Consider the following 23,556-nt stretch of genomic DNA (forward strand, 5'->3'; position numbering starts at 1 on the left):
GATGACGGTGATAATGAAGTTCTTGCATATGAGATATCGAGAAGGAAAACGTGGACATGAGGCTCAAAAAAGGTATCCATGAAGGGGCCAACACTATGAAACGACGTATATAATGTCGGAAATGAAGATCCAAATGTAGCAAGTAGCAGCAATTGCATGCAGTATATATAAGGTGGTTTTTCATTTCTCTATTGCACGTCACTGAAACTATAGTCCCTACAATTACATGCTATTAAAATCATAAATTAATTAATTAGCACGTCCTAGAAAGTGGGTCCAATTCACCGTTCTCCATTAATACAGCTTCTTTAATCTCCTGTAACATCTTCAGGACTTGCCACATCGTGGGCCTTTGTTCAGGAGAGCTCAAACTACAGGATATGGCCACTTCAAGCAGCATCCCTAACCTTTCATCATCCCCTCCATCGTCTTCTCTACAGGACCTAAGCCAATGCATCATCTCATCCGGCGCCAACAACGGCTGCTGGGAAGAAGGTTTCCCTGACAGAAGCTCCAACAATAAAACCCCATATGTAAAAACGTCGGATTTCGATGTCGCCTGGTGATTCGAATTGCGAATTTCCGGAGGTTTACGTGCGATGCCATCGGGATCTTCTTCTTGTACAGAAGTAACTAGGGCTGCCAGGCAGTAGTCGGCAAGACAGGCCTCAAAGTCAGGGCCGAGAAGGACGTTAGTGGACTTGAGATTGCCGTGGACAAGCCTCCATGCTTGGTGAATATAGGAGAGACCTTGCGCTACGTCCTCGGCTATCTTCAAGCAGGACGTCCAGTGGAGTGGCTTTGCCCTTGTTGATTTCGATCCTGCACGTGCAGTTTTAAGTTAACAAATTGAGCCTTTGAATTTCTAATCATTTAATTTTAGTCCCCATGATGTTTTTGAGAAAATTTCAGAACTCAATCGAAAATCCAAGTGGGGTTCTTATTAAATAGTAGCCAATCGGAATTGAGACACTCGGGACTTTGGACTCTGACAATACGACTCCGAATGCGGTCCTACAAAATGTCAATATGATCCGACTATCATGTTACAGTAACAGTGCTTCACGTAGAGACAAAAAGGACAAACCATTATAATAGAAAAAAAAAGAGCTCTATTATTAAATTAACTCTAACTAATAATATTAACACTAATTAATTGACATCAAAATCATATCAATTCCCCATGTAGTGGGGGTCAGCTAGATTCTCGGTGTTTGCAGGATACTTAGATACCTCATAAATGAAAATTATGTAACTGACCAAAGCATGTATCTTTATTCTTTTTTTACTACAAACCCAAGGAATCTACGATTAGGAAAATTTATTACTAAGATTAAGCAAAGCATTTTCTCTTACACGTGTGCCTTTCCCTGAATGGCTGGCAACCCGAGTTAACACCGACTGAAATCGCTGCCTATCTCCGAAACAATGCAAATCGTTCAATAATTGAAGAAAATGAAAGCATAAAGTTATTACCGTGAATGAGGGAGAAAAGACTGCCATTGGACTGAAAATCATAGATAAGAAGCCTCTCTTCTTTGGCTTGGAAATAAGCCCTGAGGGGGACCAAATTGGGATGCCTTAAACCGCCAACTGATTCCATGTGTTGCTCGAACATTTCCTTCGTCGTGGCTGCTAATTTCCCGGCATCCAGCCTCTTGACCGTCACCACCGTACGATTATCAAGCACTGCCTTGTACGTCGTCCCTACGGTTCCCCTCCCAAGCAACTCAGCTGACGCTCTCATCAGCTGGTCCAGCGAATACAACTGCGCCTCACCCGCACAGAATATCAAGTTTCCGCTCTTGGCAACTTGCATTCCTTGCACTCTCTTTACTTTCTCTTCTAACTCGGTTTCTTGTTCCATTTGAATCACCGCCGCAGCTTGTGCTGCAGCCGCCCCATCATCGGATTCAGCCGCAGCAGTTGATTGTTTTTTATCTGTCTGTTTCCTTACTGCCAAGACGAAGCAAAGAAGTGAACCAATAAGAACAAAGACCCCGGTAGAAAAACCTATAATAATCGCGGTCCTTTTGTGTTGCTTTGAACTTGGCTGAGGCTGAGCCAACTCCACCCCATGCTCTTCTGCACTTTGACCAAGAGCCACCGTAGGCGGAGGCGCCACAACTGCGGCTGTGGGACCGAAGAAGTGGGGCCTTGGATGACATTCTTTGTGAATAATCTCTCCACAAAGACCAGGGTTCCATGAAAATGAAGAGAACTCAAATCGTTGCAACGTTGGGGTCACTGGAATTGCACCAGTAAGGTTGTTCCCTGAAATGTTAAAGGTTTTAAGGGAAGACTGGTTAAACGGAGGAATCGTTCCATTAAACCAGTTCCGGTCCAACCGAAGGTAGTATAACCGGTCTAAATAAGTTAATGAGTTTGGTATGTTGCCAGTGAGGTTGTTGTAGGATAAATCAAGGGTTCTTAATCTGTGAAAGGAAAGAGTCGAAACAGGGAAGGAACCAGTGAAGAAATTATGATCGAGAAAGAGGGTTTTGAGGTTGACGAGGGCTGAAAGATCAGGAATCGGACCACTGAGAGAGTTGTTTTGGAGACTCAAAACCCGGAGCTGGCCAAGTTGGGACAATGTGTTGGGAGCAAAAACGCCACCGAGACTTAGATCTTCCAAAATGAGACGTACCACTTTTTGCTGGTAACATGTAACTCCCTGCCAATCACAAAGGGAATGCTTGCATTCCGTGAGAACCCGAGATGGTTTCTCAGATCGGCTTTAGACTGAAAACCCAGAAGAGCAGTAGCCTCAGGTGATGTCAATAGCTTTGCAGCTTCACCGCATAATACCAACAACAAAATGGAGAAGAGCCTTTGAAGAATAAGAAGAAGACGAAGTCTTTCGTTCAGCATTTCTTGGGATACTTGTTAGCTCTCTCTCGGTGGTTTCTACCCTTGGTGAATCTCACTATGTCTTTTCCAAAAGCAATAAGCTTGTTTGATTAAACTGCCTCATTCCCCTGAATCTGATAGGGCAAAGTGTGCGGAGAGAGATAGAGAAGAGTACTTTGAGATGGCAATAGGAGCAAGCAGAACGGGACAAAAGCATGTAATATAGGTAGCGGGGCAGCTGTCCGACTGCAAGCTCAGAATCACGTGAAGGCAGGGGAAAGAATAGGGAGATATGGGCTAAAAAAATATTAATAAATGAAAGCTATCTAGGCATCTCTAATTTCATATTGTGTCAGTAATATATATTTCTGTACGGTTGAAAACTGGCTCTTTATTTGCCCTCTTAACAAGCCACTTCCACTTCGATCAAAAAACAAAACTAACCACTTCCACTCCAAGTAAACAAGTAAACTATAACTTTCCATACAAGTCTTCCCAGTGAGTTCATTAACATTCAAATGTCTGTAATTGTGTATTCAATATCGGGTTCAACCTTTTTTTTTTACATGTTGTGGTGCCATACAGCTGCCACGTGAATTCACAGTTCTGTAATCTTTGTGATGGCCGATGGGGGATTTGATCGAGCTTTTTAAGGTCAAAAAAAGATTGTGGTGTGTGATCTTGGGGTTATATAAAGTTATTTTGTCACATTCTTAACACAGGCCTTCGCCTTACTGGATTGCCTCTCATGGAAGAAAGGTACTTTTTACTGTTATCGGGGATTATGATTTATAGGGAAACATTTCCTTTTTTTTCACATAAGAAACACTTCTTAGCAAAAAAACAAAGTCATTTGAGGTTGTGGATTCTTTTAGTCTTAATCAAGATCATGTTTCAGTAATCAGCTTCGACCTCTCCTGTTTTTTTTTTGTTTTTTTATTCGTTATTTAGCCTGGTTTTTCTTAATCACGAGTAATTCAATCGGTTTAGGATAGTTCACTTAAAAATTTAAACCCATATATTTAAGTATTAAACCAAAGCTTTAATTATTGTTTTAAATAAATTTTTTTAATAATTGAATTGTATAAAGTAAAATTTTATGCAAATTAGATATTATAGGAGGGCAAAATAATTTTATGCAAATTTTATGCAAGTATTAAACCAATTTGATTTTAAGTTTAAGAGTGTAAAAATTCTTCAAATTTTTTTTAAAAAAGTAATTAAGCCTTTTTTTCACTCAATTAGATACTTGAACTTTCAAAATGTATTAAAAAGACCCGGTTGATTTTTATAATTTTTTTATGATGATTAATCATTTTTAAATACTTTTTAAATATTTTTTTAAAATTTAATAATTTTTATAACTTTTATTGATTTTTATCTTTTTAATTTTTTTGTCACATGTCACGTCGTGGTTGTGACATAAGGTGGTTTTAACTGAAAAAAACTAGAGCAATTAACTTTAACGGTCAACTATTAAAGTTAACGACCGAAGGGCTTTTTTGATACATTTTGACAGTTCAAGTACCCGATTGAATGTAAAAAAAAAACAGGAGCTTAATTACTTTTTTTAAAAAAGTTTGAGAGCCTTTTTTAACACATTTTAAAAGTTCAAGTAATTAATTCAATAATAATATTAATAATAACAGTCAATTATTTTTTTTCAAAAAGTTTCACCCATATGCGTAAAATGATTATATAAAACTCACCAGACGGGTTTAGCCTAATTATAATTTGGGCTAGCACGTTAACTCGGAAGTTAAAAGCCTTTTATGGGTTCTGATAATAGTGGAAGGTACATTCAACATGAATGCAGAGCCCAAATAAATGTAGCTGTTGAATGACCCCAATTAGCACACAATAGAACAGAGAGAGGGCCCAAGGCCCCAAACCTTGATTAGCATATTTCAACCGCCATGAAAGTTCCGCAACAGTTTATCTGTGAGATCGAGTGATGTGTTTTCTCCTATTTTTTCATCTTTGAACAACTGTCGTCTCCTTTTGCGCATACTCCAAAGTTCATCGAAACAAAATGTGAGATGCGTTCACCTTTTTCCTACAGAATTTCAAATCATTACTTCCCGTATAGATCATCTCTATAGTTTTAACTAAAGTGTTGCAATGGTGTGTGTGACTCGGTACAAGTACCACTTAAATATGATCCAACCAAGTTCTGCTGCAGTAATAAATGCATTAATTTACGAAGAAGAAAAAATAATACAAAGAGCCGATCCAACGTCACAATCTTGAATGGTAAATGCAGTGCAACATCAAAATAACGCTTATCCAAAAGGGTAGATGAACGCTTCGTCAACATTAAAGCGTAGGTAGCTAGCTAGGGCGAGGCGAAGAAGATTTATTGCAGCAATCAAAACTATTCTGCTTGTGTGAGACGAAAGAAATATATGGTCTTAAATTAGAAAAGGACCCAAACAGGAGAATGCATGGCTAAAAGTTAATGCTGCATAAATCATGAATGGCCGTAGGCCATGGCTGGGGCAACTGTTATTTCAGCCCATAAATTCGAATGGGCTGTTAAGGTTAGTTGATAAACGTAATAAATGGAAAATAAAAAATGAGAGAAGGAACTTTAATGGAAGTATTTAAAAGCTCACCTTGTGTTACGTTCATCCTTCCAAAGGATGAACATATTTTTTCTGATACAAAGAGCAATACAGTAAACTGCATTTCCCCGTCATATTGAACCATAGTACCTAATGATGAGTTAAAAACAAGTGTAAACTATGATCGATAAAACATCTTATAGATGTGCCTATATGATCATAATAATATATTCTATTAGAATAATGCAGACATGCAAATGATACAAGTTCAAAAGCACACCATATCCTTTCAAAGCGGGACGTATTCATTTTCAAAGTAAAAATAATCTAAAAAGGTCAATTAATTCAATTGAACTTACATAATTCACCAGGATTTGCATGATATTTGAAACATTATGGGAAACCTATCTACTTGAAATATGGTGATCTAGTGAAAAACTCTAGTAATTCATAATTATCATGATAAATTTGTAGATAGACTTTAATTTTAGCCATTGATGTAATTTGAACAGTACCATTAGATGTAGGACAGCTCAACTATAAATAAAGGTATTTTTTTCATTTGTATTCATTCATTCAATTTTGTTTAATCAAATTGAGAGAGCATTTACATTAAAATTTTCTTGAACCTTGGAAACAAAGTGATAAATTGTATGGTAGATGATAAGCACGTATCTAGGAAATAAATTGAAATTACACCTTATCTCATTGACTCTCAACATCAAATATTTTCATAGCTTAAAGTTTGCTTACATTTTTAAATGAAAACCCCGCCATTAATGTAGTTCCGTCCTAGTGGACGGGTGACAAGCTCCGAATGGTGTGGTGGTGCTGAAGCTGGAGGAAGGGGACAAGTTTAGATAAAGAGGAAGAGAGCCGCTAGCTTTACTCCATCCTTCTATTATTGAAACAATTAAGGTTTGAAGTTCATGTGAACAATGTACCTTAGCTACAACGTCTCTTCACTTTTACAATTTGGTTTGAAAACACGATGGTGCTAGCTTTAGGAATAAGGAATAGTTTACGTACAAGTGATACCCTAACAAAAAGAAATCAAAGTGCTCTGTTTGCAGCACTTTACTCTTTCTTTATTTCCTTGGTTTCAAAGTAATATTTTTGTCTTTGACATTCTAATTACTTGGTAGACCAAATATCTGAAGTCGTTTGCAAAATCATAACCCAACCTAGAACAAGAATAACTTCAAATTGATATTGTGTGCATCATTTTTCTGACAAAACTGGTGTTTGAATTGCAATTGTAATGTCAAAGTTTTAAACGTTGAACAACTCTACTTTGAGTTTTCAAAATGAACCCTTTCACCATAATCATAATTGACAGCTTAACAGCTCAAATCATAATGGCAAACCTAAGCCTCAAGAATTTTACTTTTGAACTTATCTTCTTTGGCTTTTAGCTTGTGACAGATTAACACAATTTCCACTTAAGGTTGTGTTGTTGGTGAGTGGAGATTTTCATTTCAGTAGGAATAATGATGGAAAAAAGGGGGGAAAGTTGACTTAAAACCAATTAAATCAATGATTCAATCGTACCAAATGAAGAAAATAGTACAAGGAAAGCTCTTATTAGAAGTGAAAATACGCCAACTTCGAGGAAATGTTCCTTGTATGGTTTAAAAAGATAGCAATGGCAAAGAAGTACCCTTAGTCAAGCAATCTAAATATGATAAAATTACGTTCAAAATAAATATCGTCAAATAATTTGATACAGCTATAAATGAAGAAATTCAACATCCCATTTCTAATTTTGACTAAATGCCAACGTAAATTTCAAAAGATTAGTTGTAACATTAAAACTTAGATCCCTCCTTGGAGCATAGGTAAGCAAAGGGCAGTTTTTGTGAATAAATAGTAGAAGTTTGACCTAAATAGTTTGAAGCATGTAATAACAAGAATAAAAGAAATGCTATCTGAATTTCCCCATCTGAAAAGCTTGGAAAAGCAAAGAATTTAGACACTAGATGATGATAATTGAGAGCAAAAAGAGGAGGGGGAGGGGGGACAATAATCAACATGCCAGACCAGCTAGTTTGACTTATTATTATTCTCCAAATTGAAAATGGACACATATCCCGAACAATCTAGATTCTCTACCACTACTAAATCTGACTATAAAATCCCATGATTGCAACTTGAGTCTACAAAACGAACCGAAATGTAGCTTGGGGAACAATCACAAGCTGACAAAAGAACCACCCATACCATTCTCTTTTTTATTATCCTCATCAAATCAAACTCCACTCAACACTAATTTAAATCAGCATCAAGAGTCAACCTTGATATGTAAGACACCATCCATTGTTAATAAAGTAATGAAAGATTCTTTATTTGTTTATTGACTGCAACACTCATTTGCCTTCAAATATAAAAATAAAGTTATCAGAATTCAGAGCTTTGGTGGTCATTGGAGCAAATTAAAGTGATACCATCCTCGACAAGATCCACCACCATATTTGAATAATATTATATATGAAATGAACAAAAATTCTGGTAATCGAGTATAACAACTTTAATAAGTAGAACGATGAAAAGAACCCACCCCCTACTAGTCCTACTTAACATTGTCTTTTGGCAAAACCAAGAATGGGGAATCCTATATTGTCCTTTTAAACAACTAATATTCCCACTAATCAATCTAATTGTCTTGTTGGACAGTTGACTATCTGAACAACCCTACTTCAGGGGGCTGGCTCGATTTAGATGACCATTGAAAAGGAGGGGGGGGGGTGCGTCCGATGGATCAAGACGGGACTAAGAAGACTCAAGGACCAAAGGTGCTGGGGAATCCGAGATGTGGCTATGATTGTGATCTCCTTCATAGGTTACAATCAGCATCATTGGGTCGTCCATAGCTCGCTCTACATGTTTCCTTGCAGGGCAGCCTCTTACGCTGCTACACTTATAATAGCCCCTGAAATTGCCCAAAGAAACGGGTAAGGGGAAACTCGGGTCTGAGTTAAGTGGACTCAAAAGCCTAACTAAATGAACTAACTCAGTGGGCAATTCAACGTACAGCGCAAAAAAAGTCAAATGAGATTTAAGGCCACCCACAATATGACAATTGCAGTTGAAAACAAAAACATTCAATGCAAACTTGAATTATTGTTTGGAGGCTTTTGGTCATGACGCAAATAGGTGAAATATCAGTTAATAGCCCACGATAAAAAAAATAAAATAAATAAATAAAAACTTGAAAGGAAAAAAATTGAATGCAAAAAGAGAAGATGTTAGTTCTTTGGTTAAACAAAAAGAACAAAAATTTACACACCTTGGATGAGGAGAACCTTTGATTGGTTTTTGGCCATACTTTCTCCAGGAATAGTCATCAGGAGGAATATCAGCCATCTTGCTGCTAATAGCTGGAACTCTAACGACTCTCTTCACTCTTGATTTCCTATATATATATACCAGGAATTCAATCGCAAAGTTAAAACTTGAGAAGGGAATCGATTAAACCATCCAAATTAGTTTACATGAAGAACTTGTATGGATAACAAAGATGGAAAACCAACCTTTTTTTGGAGCAGTGGCACCGGCTAGAGGAAGATCCACACTTGAGAGCAGCATCGTCCTTGGAATTACACTTTCTCTTCAAAGAGGAAGAAAACTGAGGTTTACCAGAACAGGGGATATGGAAAGGACTAGTGAATTGAAAACCAGAAGACAAAGATGGATGCATGCTATCAGTGTCCCCTGTTAATGAAGACATAAAAGAATTCCCATCAGACAAAGGCGGCGAAGATGAAAAATTGATAGCACTGGCCGTTTCATTTCTCTCCAAAAGACCAGTCTTTGGCACCAAAAGAGAACTGCTTTTACTCTGGTGGTGATTGTGAGGCAGAGGAGGCAACCTATGACCCAGACTTGAACAAAAAGGCTTAAAAGCAGACACCTGATTTTTGGCTACTTGAAGAGAAGAATCCCCTGACTCTGGTATCTTTTGCCGAGGTTGTCGTGCATCTTGTTGCTGGTGTTTCACCTCTTGTTCGAGATGACTAAGAGGAGCACGTCTAAATCGAGCATGTCCGGTTCTGGGCTGCCCCAATAAAGAAATAACCTTCTTGAAGGACTTAACAGTCTTATCTGTAATAGCTTGGAGTTCCATCGCCGGCTCTGAACCCGACGGAGAAGAAGTTTTAGAAGAAGCATCTTGATTGTAAAGCTGTTGACTTTTGGACATCAACCTTATCAATTCTTCAACACCTTGAATCCCAGCAGTTTTAGCTTCATTCAAGGCAGTTTCCTCTATTTTCCTTACAAAACTATTACCACCATCGTACCCCATCATCAATTCCACAGCCATCTCTGTTCATCCAAGAAGAAAACAAAATTCCCAGCACCCCACAATTTCGACAAACTCAAAAGCTAACACAGTTTTATAGATAGAAAGAAGTGAATAATACTTGATAGAGAAGAAGAGGGAAACTGAATTGAAATAACGATGAAAAAGAACTGAAAAGGCAAACAAAAGAACGTGAAAGATGATAATGTTGCATAAAAGGGAAGGGAAATGAAGTCAAACAGATGCCCTCCCTAATGCAAGGGCATTGGTTGGGTCACTGACCTGTTGCTTCTGTTACGTATTGCCCGTCAACCTTACCCACCAATCAGATACTCCCACGTATACAAAAATTTGTCAGCACGTTGACAAGCGGTTTTAAAAGTGGGGTCCACTAACAACGGGCTAATCCGGTTTGGAAGACCGTGTCGAAATGATGAAAAGAAAAAAGAGAAAGAGAGGGGACATAAGGTCAAAAGGTTGTGATTAGCCGTTGGATTTAAATCGTGAGTTGGAGACAGTGAGGTAGAGTTGACCATTTGCAGGTTTTCAAAAATAAATGTAGGAAAAGTCAGTATGGGCTCCAGTAGGAATGGCCCCACCTTCTTGTACCTGAAACCGAAAGGAACGTCAAACTCTCGTCCCACAAGTCACATTGGATTCTTTTATTCTTTCTCAATAATCAAACAGTTTTTAGTTCTATTATTAAAATGATAGTAGAAGAAGAGTTCGTTTTTTTAGTACCAACTCAATAGATATCGGCCCTGTTGGGTCACATCACTATAAAATCTAAGAAACAAAAGCCCAAGCAGCCCAAGACAATTACCTCAGAGTATACCCAATAAATGGCAACGAACCATGAATTGCCAACAAGCCGAGGACAGGTATCAGATCACAAATGACCCAGCTAGCGAAAGGTTTGAGAAATGTAAAACAGAGGAAACAAAATGGCCTAAACAAAAAAATGAGTTCTGGGCACTACTACATGAGAAGCAGATGGGAGGCAACCATGAAAGGCCTCCAAGAATCTTTACAGATTAAGTTTTTTCACTATACACCATCTTGTTTTATACCTACAAAATGACTTTGGTTTAACTTAAACATCAAAGAATAATTGGAGTGTTAACTCTGACGCCCCATGATTTACTCTCTCTTTCATTTTGTAAGATCCCTCACTTTGATAACCCCAAACCCAAATCTATATCCATATCGAATAAAACATGCATTAATTTTCTCCACTAAAATGTTAATTGTCACTAAGCCGTTAATTGTCGTTAATGGTATAACGGTAAGCTAACGTGACACGTTAAATCCTCGTTCCAAATGAACATTTTAGATTACATTATACAATTGGTCCCTATATTCTTTCATTTAAGCAATTTAGTTTTTTTTTTGTGTTCTTTTAACTTTCCTTTTTTTTTCTATTCTCTTCTGTTTCTCCCTCTGTTTTACTTCCTTCTCCATTTCTTTTAACATAATTTTCTCAATGTTTTCCATTTGTTAAAACTAGTCCCTATACTTTTATTTTTTGGAACAATTTTTTTTTATTTTCTTTTTCTTCTTCCCCTCTATTTTTCTTTCTTATCATATTCTTCATTGCAAAAATATAATCTTTGCCCATCAAATAAACTAAGTTTGTGTTTTATTCACATGATTCCTAAATTGAATTTCACTCAAAACCTAATATGATCTAAATCTTCTTGGATGTTCTCAAACAAGTTTGATTAGAAGCCAAGCATGGATGAATCGAAGAGAGTAAGGGAGCATGAAACGAAACTGGTTTTGGATAAGTTGAAGGTAAGTTTTGTATGGTGGTCGTTTTACTCATTAAAAGTGTAGAACTCATTTGAAGAATCTGTGAAACAATATTGTTTTGAGATGTAACGGCCCAAATTTCACTGGTGTCGAAATAGTGATGTGAGATCACTAAATCCGACATATGAGTTTAGATATTAGTAAGTAAAAGTTAAGTGTGATTTTAGAAATGTTTTTGAATTAGAGAAATTATGAATTAAAGGAAATTTTTAGATAAAATTAGATAAAAACGAGGTATCGGGACCTCTAATTCCTAAATTGAGCCATAAATATTTTTAGAAATATTTATGGAATGTTACTAAGTTAGTATTAAAGTTTTGTTAAGAAATTTTAACATTTCGGTAGTCAATTGAATAAAAAGGACTAAATCGAATAAGATGTAAAACTAAGGGAAGTGATTAAATAGCTTTAATAATAAATAAGAGGGACTTAAAGAGTAATTTGACCAAAATAAAATGGGCTGGACGGTTAGGTAAATATTAGCTGAGAAATAGTGTGAACTAAGGGTAAATTGGTAATTTAGTTGAAATTGAATAGTTAAAAATTGGATTAAATTGGGAAATCTAGAGTTTTCTTCATTTTTCTTCATCCTCTCTAGAAAAAACACCATTGAAGGGCTCTTTTAAGCTGGTCTGTCATATTTTTACAACATGTAAGCTCAATTTTTTATTATTTCTTGTAATTTTTGTGTTTTTGAGACTTTTACAACTAGGTCCACTTGTTTAATTCATTAGTTTTTGATTTCATGAGTAATTTTGAAAGTTTCCATGAATAAGTTCTGAAATTTTATGATGATTTAGTATGTAATTGGGGTTCTAAGTTTATTATATGATGATTTTATGAAGAGATTTTATAAGAATTGATTTTTAGGATCTAATTGTGAAAGTTGTTGAAATTAAATTTTTTTTGTTGAAATTTCGAATGTTAAAGGTTTTGAAGTAGTTTATAGTGTCTTGATAAAATGTTATTTGAGAAGAATTAGCTCAATTGATGAATAAATTGAGTAGGGACTAAATTGTAAAAACTAAAAAGTTTGGGTAATAGTGTAATTTCAAAAATTAAAGGACATAAATTGTGAAGTATAATAGGATTGAATTAGATGCGAATGAGGGAATGATTTTATAATTATAGATCAAGAAAACGAAGTGAATCGTGGAAAGAAGAAATTACAAGAATAGTCCTTGAAAATTCTACGACTTTTACAAATCAGCCCAGGTAAGTTCATATGGAAAAATTTAATGTTTTATTATGAAAATATTATGATTAATAAGGTGTCTTATTGTAGATGAACACTATCAAATTGTATTAATTACCAAATGATATTTAACTAAAAGTGCAAATTAGTCGGAACAATAGTTTTGAGTGCTTTCATTTAATGAACAAGATGAATTGACGGATTAGATGTGCTAAGTGCACCCGATAAGACCATAGCTGGGCTATGGCATCGGTGTATTGTGATATGTACTCCCGTATAAGACTATGGTTGGGTTATGGCTTCGGTATGATGTGATAACGTGCCTCCATATAAGACCATATCTGGGATATGGCATCGGTATGATATGTGATCCATGTAAGACCATGGTAGGGCTATGGCTTCGGTATGTGATATGTGACTATGTGCAAGTCCATGTTTTACTATGGCAATGTGATAATGAAACACTCAATTCCATTATTGTTCCCTAATTTAACTATGGAAGTAAATGAGAAATGGGCCCATAGGAGTTAAATTCGTGAATAGAAACATGGAAATTATTCAAATAAGGTTATTAATGATTTTGTGATTTACAGGAAGAATTAGTTAAATTAAAAGTTATATGATTGTGTACAATGTTCAGTAAGATTTATGTTTTTATGCCTATGAGCTTACTAAGCTTCTATAAGCTTACTTGTGTATGTTATTTGTTTTGTAGATTGACTTATATACATACGGAGGATCGGATCTACATCAAGAATCACACTATCCAGATTTATTCTGGTAGATTTTGTTAAACAACTTTTTAATTTATATGGCATTTATAGGGATTGATTTGATAATATAATTGTATGAATGATTAAGTATATAAGTAAGTTGAATGTAATGTTTGTGTTTGAAAATGAAATATACATGTTTTGTCTTGAAATAATTGATTGGTTGGACTCTATTAGTGTATAAATGTGATTTTGTGCAGGTGATATTAAAAAGGGTGAGAAATGTGGTCTTAAATGGCCTATTTTCAACCACACGGGTAGACTCACGGGCGTGTGTCACACACTGCCTACCTCATGGGCATGTGATAAGGTCGTGTGAGAAATAGAATGTCCAGGTTTGGGCACACAGCCTAGCATACGGGCCTGTGGCTTGGCCGTGTGACTCACACTGGTTCCAACATGGCCGTGTGATGTAGCCATGTGAAATCTGCACCTTAATTGTGAAATTTAATTATCACACGGCCTAGCAACACGAGTATGTGCTTAGACCGTATGACCTAAGTTTCTTCTTAAAAATAAAAGTCAAAGAGCTCTAAGGGTTTGGGCCACCGGCGTGTGCGACCACGAGCCTACCCACACGGGCGTGTCCCTATCCACACGGGCGTGTGGCCCTATTTCACTTAAAAAAAATTAAGTTTTCTAAAAGTACTGAAAGTTCTTAGTTTGGTCCCGATCTAACTCCAACGTATATTTTGGGCCTCGTAGGCTTGTATAAAGAACTTTAAGCATGCGTTTGAATAATAATCAATTTGAAATGAAGTTTTATAATTTGATTTTGGGTGTTACATTTAGGGGTATCAGAGCTTCGGTTTAGCTGATTCTCGAAATGTGTGTGATGTGTACGGTGCTTAGAAATACATGCCATATAAATCTGTGATAGTGTGATGTGTATGATCCGATCTAATCCCTGTTTTTATTATATATTATCTTCGAATTAAAAAAATGTCAAATAGATCAAAATATACTGAGTAAGAAGAAGTTAACAGTAGAGTACAGACCTCTAAACAAAGAACAAGTAGTGAGGTTCCAATTTCCTTGATTCGAGAACAAGAACTCAAAAATATAATTTATAGATTTCTGAATCAGTGGCATAATAAGAATGTGCGAGAAAGAATTAAGACTCAGCAACCTCCTCCCCCTATTTCAACATCAGTAGTACCCTCGATTGCTCCTCTACCCCCTCCAACAACGGAATCCAGTAAACGTCCTTTATTTGAAAAGCTCAAAAAACATGGGGCTGAAGAATTTTGGGGAAGAGTAGATGATGACCCCATCAAAGTTGAGCATTGATTGTAAAGTATAATAAGGGTTTTTAAACAAATGTTATGCTCACCAGATGATTGCTTAAAATGTGATATGTCACTATTGAAAGAATAAGCTTATAACTGGTGGGAAACAATTGAAGCCGTGGTACTGGCTGAAAAAGCCAATTGGGAATTTTTCCATAATGAAATTAAGAAGAAATATGTTGGTAGAAGATATTTTGATAAGAAGAAAAGAGAATTCCTTAACTTACGGCAGGGAAACAAGTCTGTAACACCCCCTACCCGTATTTCGAGCCTAGAATAGGGTACGAGGCATTACCGAACTTAATATGACCAATCATGTAAAAATTAGCCATAAATTTTCTTCTAAATTAAAAACTTTCATACATATGTTTAACGTCCCTTATATGGGCCTACGGGGCCCAAAACATACATTTAGGGTGGTTCGGGACCAAACTGTAAACATATGAAACTTTTGCAACACTTAGAAAATTTTCACACTTTGGAGAGTCACACGCCCGTGTTTTCAACCCGTGTAACTCTCTGTTTATAACTTCATCACCCTTGTCAGTCGTACACTCCATATAAATAACAATAAACGTGTATGGGCTCAATTCTCATTAAATTTATCATATATATACACAATTTCACGTTATGTAATCATTCAACATATATCAGCCATATCTCTGTAATCTAAATATATTTTCATAACAACTTATCTTGATTTCATACTATTTCATATTTAAGCTTAAATAATCAAAGTATTTGAAACATCATCTTTATGCAAATAGTACACATGAGGTATATAATTCCATAATTATGAATAAACACATATATCAAACATTTTCTATATTCATATATCAATGTCTCATGTGTCCATATATCAACAATCGTCATTTTCATGAATTCCGAGTTCAATTTCATAATTATTTGTCTCGTGTTCAATTTATTCCATGCCGGAACTTTATTCATTAAAACATTTGAATTATCAATACATATGGACAGTATATTCAATATGAACAATTATATAATCACAAATGAATTCATTTATCAACCAAGTTCTATACTTATATCTTATGAACTCGTACTTCATTGTATCACATAATTCCATGTAACACTTACCAAACTTTGTCAAATTAGTGAACGTCTTACGGAATTGAGTACTTCGTTTTCTCGATGCCATAGTTCAACTATAGTCTTACACATCTTCACATAATGATGCCATAGCCCAGCTATGGTCTTACACATATTCATATATCGATGCCATAGCCCAGCTATGGTCTTACACGTAATCACATATCACATATCGATGCTATAGCCCAGCTATGGTCTTACACGAATCACATATCTCACTGATGTCATATCCCAGATATGGTCTTATACAGCAGCATATATCACACCGATGCCATATCTCAGATATGGTCTTATACGGAAATCACTTGTCACTTGTAGCCAAAGCTACCACTATTCACTGATCAGGTAGCCGGAGTTATCATTTTTCACTGGTCAGGTAGCCGGAGCTACCACTTTTCACTGATCTGGTAGCAGAAGCTACCACTTTTCACTGATCAGGCAGCCGAAGCTATCACTTTTCACTTGTCATTTGTCCTTGATCAGATAAGTGTAGCTGAAGCTATCACTTATCACTTTCACTTGTCCTTTATCAGATAAGTGTAGCCGAAGCTATTACTTATCACTTTCATTTGTCCTTGATCAGATAAGTGTAGCCGAAGCTATTACTTATCACTTGTTGCCATGGTCCAACCATGGTCTTTTCCTCCAATTCATCTTGTCACTGAACTGAAATGCTCAATTTGATCATTTATTTAATTTTCATACTTTTACATTATTCACGATTTTATCATCAATAAATATGAAATAACACATCATGAAATTCATAAAATTAACAAATAATGTAATAACTCGAATTTTTCCGTTACCGAAACAGTGTATTTTCGGGTCTCCGTTTCTGAAAAACAGATTAGTAAATATTTATTAAAAATATTTACAAAGTAAATTGAGTGGTTAATTAGAGTTTAATTAAGTAAATTTAGCTTAATTAAGAGTAATTAGGAAAAATGACTAAATTGAATAAAGGATGAAAGTTGAATTGTAGATTTAAAGAAAATGAAGAGGACAAAATGACAATTATGTCATTTGTCCTAAGTGAGGCGGCATAAACATAAAAATCTGAGATTTTTATGTGTTAAAATATATATTAAATTATTATTATTATTTATTATAGTTTTATATTTAATTATTATTGTTATTGTTATTATTATTTAAATTGATATTGTATTATAAAATGAATAAAAGTAAGACAAGTGTGTGGTAAAAAAAAATTTATATGTGTACCAATGATATACATACACTTGTAATACACATATATGTTTGCTTATTATATAAGTATATTATATATTATTAAAAGTAAAGTGAATAAAAAGGAAATAAAAGAAAGAAACAGAATGAAAAGAAACAGAATGTGGAAACGAAATAGAGAAGAAACAGGGGAGAAAGAAAGAAAGAAAAAGAAAAAGGAAAATTTGGGGTTTCAAGGTTCAAAGTTAATTTGGTAAGTCAATTTAGCCCCTTTTTCTTTTAAATTTTGAGTTTATGGAATCCTAGAGATGAATACTACTTGATTTAAGTGAAAATTTTGAAAGTTGTTAGCTTTTTAGATATTGTTCTTTTTGAATAAAAAGATGAATTAATGGCTAAATTGATAGAAATTCAAGTTAGAAATGAAATAATGATTAAATTGTAAAGTGATTCATAAGTTTTATGCTTTAAGGACTAAATTGAAAGAATTTTGAAATTATGGTTTTGTGATGAAAAATAGATAATTATGTCTAAGTTTGGTTAAAAATTGAATAGAAATGAAGTATGAATTGAGATAGAAAAAGTAAGTGAATCTAGTTAAGATTAAATTGAAATTAAAGTAGAAATTGAATAAAAATTGTATTAATTAGATATAAATTAGTAGTGAATTAACGAATATGAATTGTTTTATTTTCCATAGCTAATGTTGTCTCAAGAAGTTTCGGCTAAGTAAAGAAATAGCAAAGTCGACGAGGAAAAGCTTGGAAAAACTCGAAAAATACGGTTTGTATTTTTATAATCCTAACCTAGTTATTATTTGTTATATTTATATACATATGACAATTGTTAGTGTTAGAATTATGATATTTTACTATTGAAATGGATTGATTTTGGTATGTGATGAATTTATCAAATTTATATTGATTGAAATCATTTTGATTGAATTTATATTGATTGAAATTATAATATATATAATATATATATATGATTTATGTAAAAATTTGAATATTGAATGAATGTTATATTAAAAAATTATATTGATTGGAAATATGAGGGAATTGATATGAATATATGAGATTTGTGATAATTGAATATTTGATATTGAAAAGTGAATTGAGTTATATTGGATTATGAATTAATGTGAATAATTGAAATATATTTGTTGAATTGAATGAAAATGTATGAAAATGTGAAAATGTGTGAAAATATGTGATTATTAGAATGGTATATTGATGAAAGATTTATTAAATTGAGAAAGTGAATCAAATACCCTATTAACAGTATCGGGCCAGATTGGATACAAATGGCATGCCATTGGGTTTGTGATGTGATGAGGAGATTTGTAGTTCGGCCGAGAAGATGTTTCTGTTATTACATACTTCGGTTTATCCGAAGAGGCATTTAATGCCTTATGGGTGTGTTTGGGAGGATATGATATACTGGTGTGTTATGGAGGATTTATAATATTCCGGGTGTGTTTGGGTTGGATATTCTGATGTGTTTGGGTTGAATATTCTGGTGTGTTTGGGTTTGGGTTGGATATTCTGGTGTGTTTGGGAGGAATCGTCGTATCTATCAGAGTCCGAGTCTTGTTAATAGGGGTAAATAAGTGAAAAGATAAGTCGAGTGAATTTGATTGATTGAGCTATTGGAATGAAATGAGAAATTGAATTGAGAATTGAAATTGAGATATGAGATTGAAAACATGAACCAAAAGGTTTATGAAATGAGTGAAGTTCAAATGGATGATGATTGATGTTAGAATGAATTAAAATGGTATATTGTTAAGAAGTAAAGTGTGAATACAAGTAAATTGTGAATATATTGTATATAATTTATACGGTAAGTAAATGAAAAGAATTGAACAAATATGTTATTGTGTTTGTTATATGACTTGTATAGAATTTTTATGGTAAGTAAATGAAATTTATCTATAAAACAAATAAATGAATACTTATAATTGTTATTGTGATTTTAAGTTTAGTTGTTATATTATTAAGTGTTCGGATTATGGAAATACCACTGAGTATGCCATACTCAGCATACGGTTTGTTTCCGTGCGCAGGTTTAGTAAAGATAGAACGTTGAATCAGCATCCCAGTTCGATCCCGAATTCATTAAGGTAAGGTGTGTTAATTATTGGTAATGGCATGTACCTAGATGTCTTATGTGTGTGTCATTTTGAAATTGTAAATGTAAGGATGAAATGATATTGTATGGAATTAGTGAATAATAGTGGTAAATGAATAAATATGGCCTTCAGTAGTGTAACTTTTGAAATTCACCATAAATTGTGAAAATTTAATTAAGGGCTGAATAAAATATGAGATTAAATCCTGATGAGTCTAGTTTCATATAGAGGAAACGGTGCATGCAATTGGATTTTATGTTATGAGATATTTAGATTGTTGTGAGACAGAGTCTGAATGACTTCGAGATCCTCTGTTCTGATTTCAGAAAATCATTAGAAATTATACAAAAATAATTATGAGTTTTAATTTATATAGTTAAAATCCTTATCGAGTCTTTTTCAAGAGGGATAGATAGGAACATCATCCGAGTCTCGAATTATGAGATAAATAATTTTAAGTGAAGAGAGGTCAGAACTATTGAATAGCGAAACAGGGGAAACTTTTAGAAATAAACTGTACTAATTGGCTAAATCAAAAATTCTGAAAATTTTATGGTAGAAAGGTATATGAGTCTAGTTTTAAGGAAAATTAACGGAACTTAATTTGGAGTTTCGTAGCTCCAGATATAAATATTTTAGTGACTATTGCTCAAGAAGACAGTTTTGACATGAACATAAGAAAGTAATGGAATTGTGTGTAATTATTCTGTAAACTCCGGTAATGCTCCATAACCCTCAGTCCTTGCTCAATTAATCCCTCAATTAAGATAATTTTCTCAATTGATACTTTTACTAGACATTATAAGTTATTTCATAACTATTGAAATTCAAAATTTCCACATAAATCTCTAACTTCAAACTCTTTTACAATTAGGTCCCAAATATTCACTTTCTATACAATTCTTTCAATAAAATCAACATATAAACAATTTAAAACTCTAATTCCATGCCAAATCATAATATACTTCCAGAACATATTCATATAAACTTTCAATTTCTTTCATAGAATAAAAAACTAATGAATTCAACAAGTGGACCTAGTTGTAAAAGTCACAAAAACACAAAAATTTTAAGACATAATCAAGAATTGAGATTAATTGAAGTAAAAATATGAAAAACCAGCTTAAGGGAACTCTTCCATGGCGTTTTTGCTGATGATAATGCATAAAAATAAAGAGAAATCTAGATAATTCCACTTTAGTCCTAGCTTTATTAAGTAAATTTTACAATTTTACAATTTTACCCTTAATTCTCCTTATTTTCTTGCTCATTTCATGCCCTAGCCATCCAGCCCAAAGAGACCTTGGGTCTATTTACCTTTTAAACCCTCTTTCTTTTATCATTTAAGCTATTTAATCGTTTCCCACAATTTTGCATTTGATACAATTTAGTCATTTTTGTTCAATTAACTATCAGAACTTTAAAATTTCTTGATGAAACTTTAATAATAACTTATTAACACTCCATAAATATTTATAAAAATATTTATGGCTCCATTTAAAATTCCCGAGTTCTCGATACTTCGTTTTCGATTATAATTATTTTAATATTTATTTTTAGTACACTATTCACTATTTCAAAATTTTTCCTAACTTCACATTAAACTTATACTCACTAAATTAATAATATTTCCTACTTATTTGTCGGATTTAGTGATCTCGAATCACTGTTCCGACACCACTGAAAATTAGGCTGTTACAAAGTCAGTGGCTGAATATGAAAGAGAATTTGTTTATCTCAGCAAGTATGCTCGAGATATTGTACCTGCTGAAAAGTAAATGTGTATCAGATTTGAAGAATGGCTTAACGATGAGATCAGAATGATGATAGGGGGCACTGAAATATGGGAATTTGTTGTTCTATCAGATCGTGCACAGAAACTTGAAGAAGTATATAATAGAAAGATGCAAATGATAGAAGGAGTAAAGAATCTTTCAAAAGAAGTGCATCTAAGTCGTTTTCAACTATACCGGTGAAGAAATCTAAAGAGGAATTTAGTCGAGCTACTTTAGCACCGGGAAGATCAGGAAGGAGTAGATCAAGATAATCTGATTTTAGGGCATCTGACAGACCTGTTGTTAGCGTGGGTAGTGTGCAAAATACCCCAAGGCCTAAATGCCAATTGTAATAACCCAAATTTTATGGTTATCAGAAAAAGTGTATTTTTGAGTCTCCGTTACTGAAAATTGGATCCGTAAATAATTATAAAAAATATTTAAAAAGTTAGTTGAGTGGTTAATTAGAGTTTAATTAAGGATAATTGATAAAAAGATTAAATTGAATAAAGTGTGAAAATTTAATTATAGATTAATAAAAAAAGGGGACCAAAATGGCAAATATGTCATTTAATATAGTTGAGGCGGCAATTAGATTGAAAAATCTAAGATTTTTCTTAGATTTTATATATATTAAATATTAATTATTATTAATATTAATATTATATTATGAAATAAATTAAAATAGTGACAAATATGTGGTAATTATAAAATACATGTGTAACAAATTGAATACATAAATTTGTAATATGTATATTTAATTATTAGTAGATATTTATTATTCATAAAGGACATTTATTAATTAAATAATTATATTATAATATTTTTATGAAATAAATAAATACAAATAAGACAAATGTATGGTGCATATGGTGACATGTGTAATACTAATATACATACAATTGTAAAATACATGTATATTTACTTATATAATAAGTATATTATTAAGTTATTATATATATATAAAAGAAAAGAAAAACAAGTGTATAAAAATAATTAGTACAAATGTTAAATAAATATTTGTTATTTAATAGATTTTTATTATAGTTATTATTGTTATTATATATATAACAAAACAAAAAGAAAGAATAGAAATAGAAACAGAAAGCCAAAAGAAACAGAGAGCAAGGGAAGGAAAGAAAAGAAAGAAAGGGAGAAAATGAAAAATTAGGATTTCAAGGTTTGGAAGTTTAATAGGTAAGTCAATTTAGTCATTTTTACTTAATTTTGATGTTTTAGAAGCTTTAGAACAAGATTTTGATAAAATTAAGTTGATATTTTGAAAGTTATTAGATTTCTAGATGATGTTCATGTTGAGTAAAGTGATGAAATAAGGGTTTAATTGATAGAAATTCAAGTTAGAAATGAAATAAGGATTGAATTGTAAAGTAATTCATAAGTTTTATGTTGAAGGGCTAATTTTTAAAGTTATTATGAATGAGTGCTGGAAGCATATGATGAATAAACATAGAATTGAATCTTTAATTTTGATATAAGATAATTTTATTAAATAAAATTGACGGAAATTGATTTTAGGACCTAATTGTGAAAATGTTTGGAATTAAAGTCTAGTGCCAAAATTATGATTTCCAAAAGTTGTAAAGTAGTTTAAGGTGATAGAATAAAGTGTTAATTGAGAAAAATCAGCTCAATTGAGAGGCTAATTGAGTAGGGATGAAATTATTAATTATTAAAGTTCGTGGGAAGAATTGTAATAAACAACTTGCACTAAAACAATATTGGACAGTAACAGTAGACTAACTTTGAAAAATCACCATAAATTGTATAAATTTAATTAGAAGATGAAAAAAATATGAAATTAAAGCTTATTGAGTCTAGGTTCTCATAGAAGAAACAGTGTAAGCAATGGAATTGTAAATCATGAGATATAATAAATTTTGTGAGACAATGTCAGAATGAATTTGGGTTCCCCTGTTCTGACTTTGGAAAATCATCAAAAATTGGATAAAAATAATTAGGGGCTTAAATTTATAAGTTTAGAATTTTGAATGAGTCTATTTTCAAGAGAAATAAACATGAATATCATTTGAATTCTTTATGAGGAGATAATTAATTTTTAGTGAAGAAGTGTCAGAACTGTCAGACAGCAGAATAAGGGTAACTTTAAAGAATAAACTGTACTTATTGGCTAAACCAAAAATTTTGAAAATTTTACGCTTAGAAGATATATGAGTCTAGTTTCAGGGAAAATTAGTGGATCTTAATTTGGAGTTCTATAGATCCAGATATAAATAATTTAGTGACTACAACACAAATGGACAGCTTGAATATTCATAAAAGTAAATAATAAAAATTATAGATGATGTTACTTACAAGTGTGTTATATACATTAAGGATGTGGAATGGAGAGGAGGAGGAGGAGGAAAATATATATGAATATTCAGTTAGCATGGCTAATTTGCATGTTTTAAGCTCATGGACTAAATTGAATAAAAGTAAAACTTTAAGGGGCAATTTTGTAAAAATGTCAAAAATGACTAAATTGAAATGAATGAATTGTTCTATTATCTAAATTAATAAATTGAATGAAATTATCAATTTAAGATTGGGT

At 33.2% G+C, this 23,556-nt stretch overlaps 1 protein-coding gene and 1 pseudogene across 1 annotated transcript; both read right to left on the reverse strand.

Annotated features, from left to right (window-relative positions):
• Positions 1–164: 164 nt before the first annotated feature.
• On the reverse strand, positions 165–3,129 carry LOC107958146 (probable inactive receptor kinase At5g67200; annotated as a pseudogene).
• Positions 3,130–7,882: 4,753 nt separating this feature from the next.
• On the reverse strand, positions 7,883–9,976 carry LOC107958147 (probable WRKY transcription factor 7). Its single transcript, XM_016893831.2, has 3 exons — positions 8,945–9,976; positions 8,701–8,826; positions 7,883–8,343 (listed from the first exon to the last, which is right to left on the reverse strand). The coding sequence occupies exons 1-3, from the start codon at positions 9,733–9,735 to the stop codon at positions 8,184–8,186; spliced, it is 1,077 nt and encodes a 358-aa protein (XP_016749320.1). The 5' UTR covers positions 9,736–9,976; the 3' UTR covers positions 7,883–8,183.
• Positions 9,977–23,556: the final 13,580 nt, after the last annotated feature.

The sequence above is a fragment of the Gossypium hirsutum genome, chromosome A05 (genome assembly GCF_007990345.1).
Source record: "Gossypium hirsutum isolate 1008001.06 chromosome A05, Gossypium_hirsutum_v2.1, whole genome shotgun sequence".
NCBI lineage: Eukaryota > Viridiplantae > Streptophyta > Magnoliopsida > Malvales > Malvaceae > Gossypium > Gossypium hirsutum.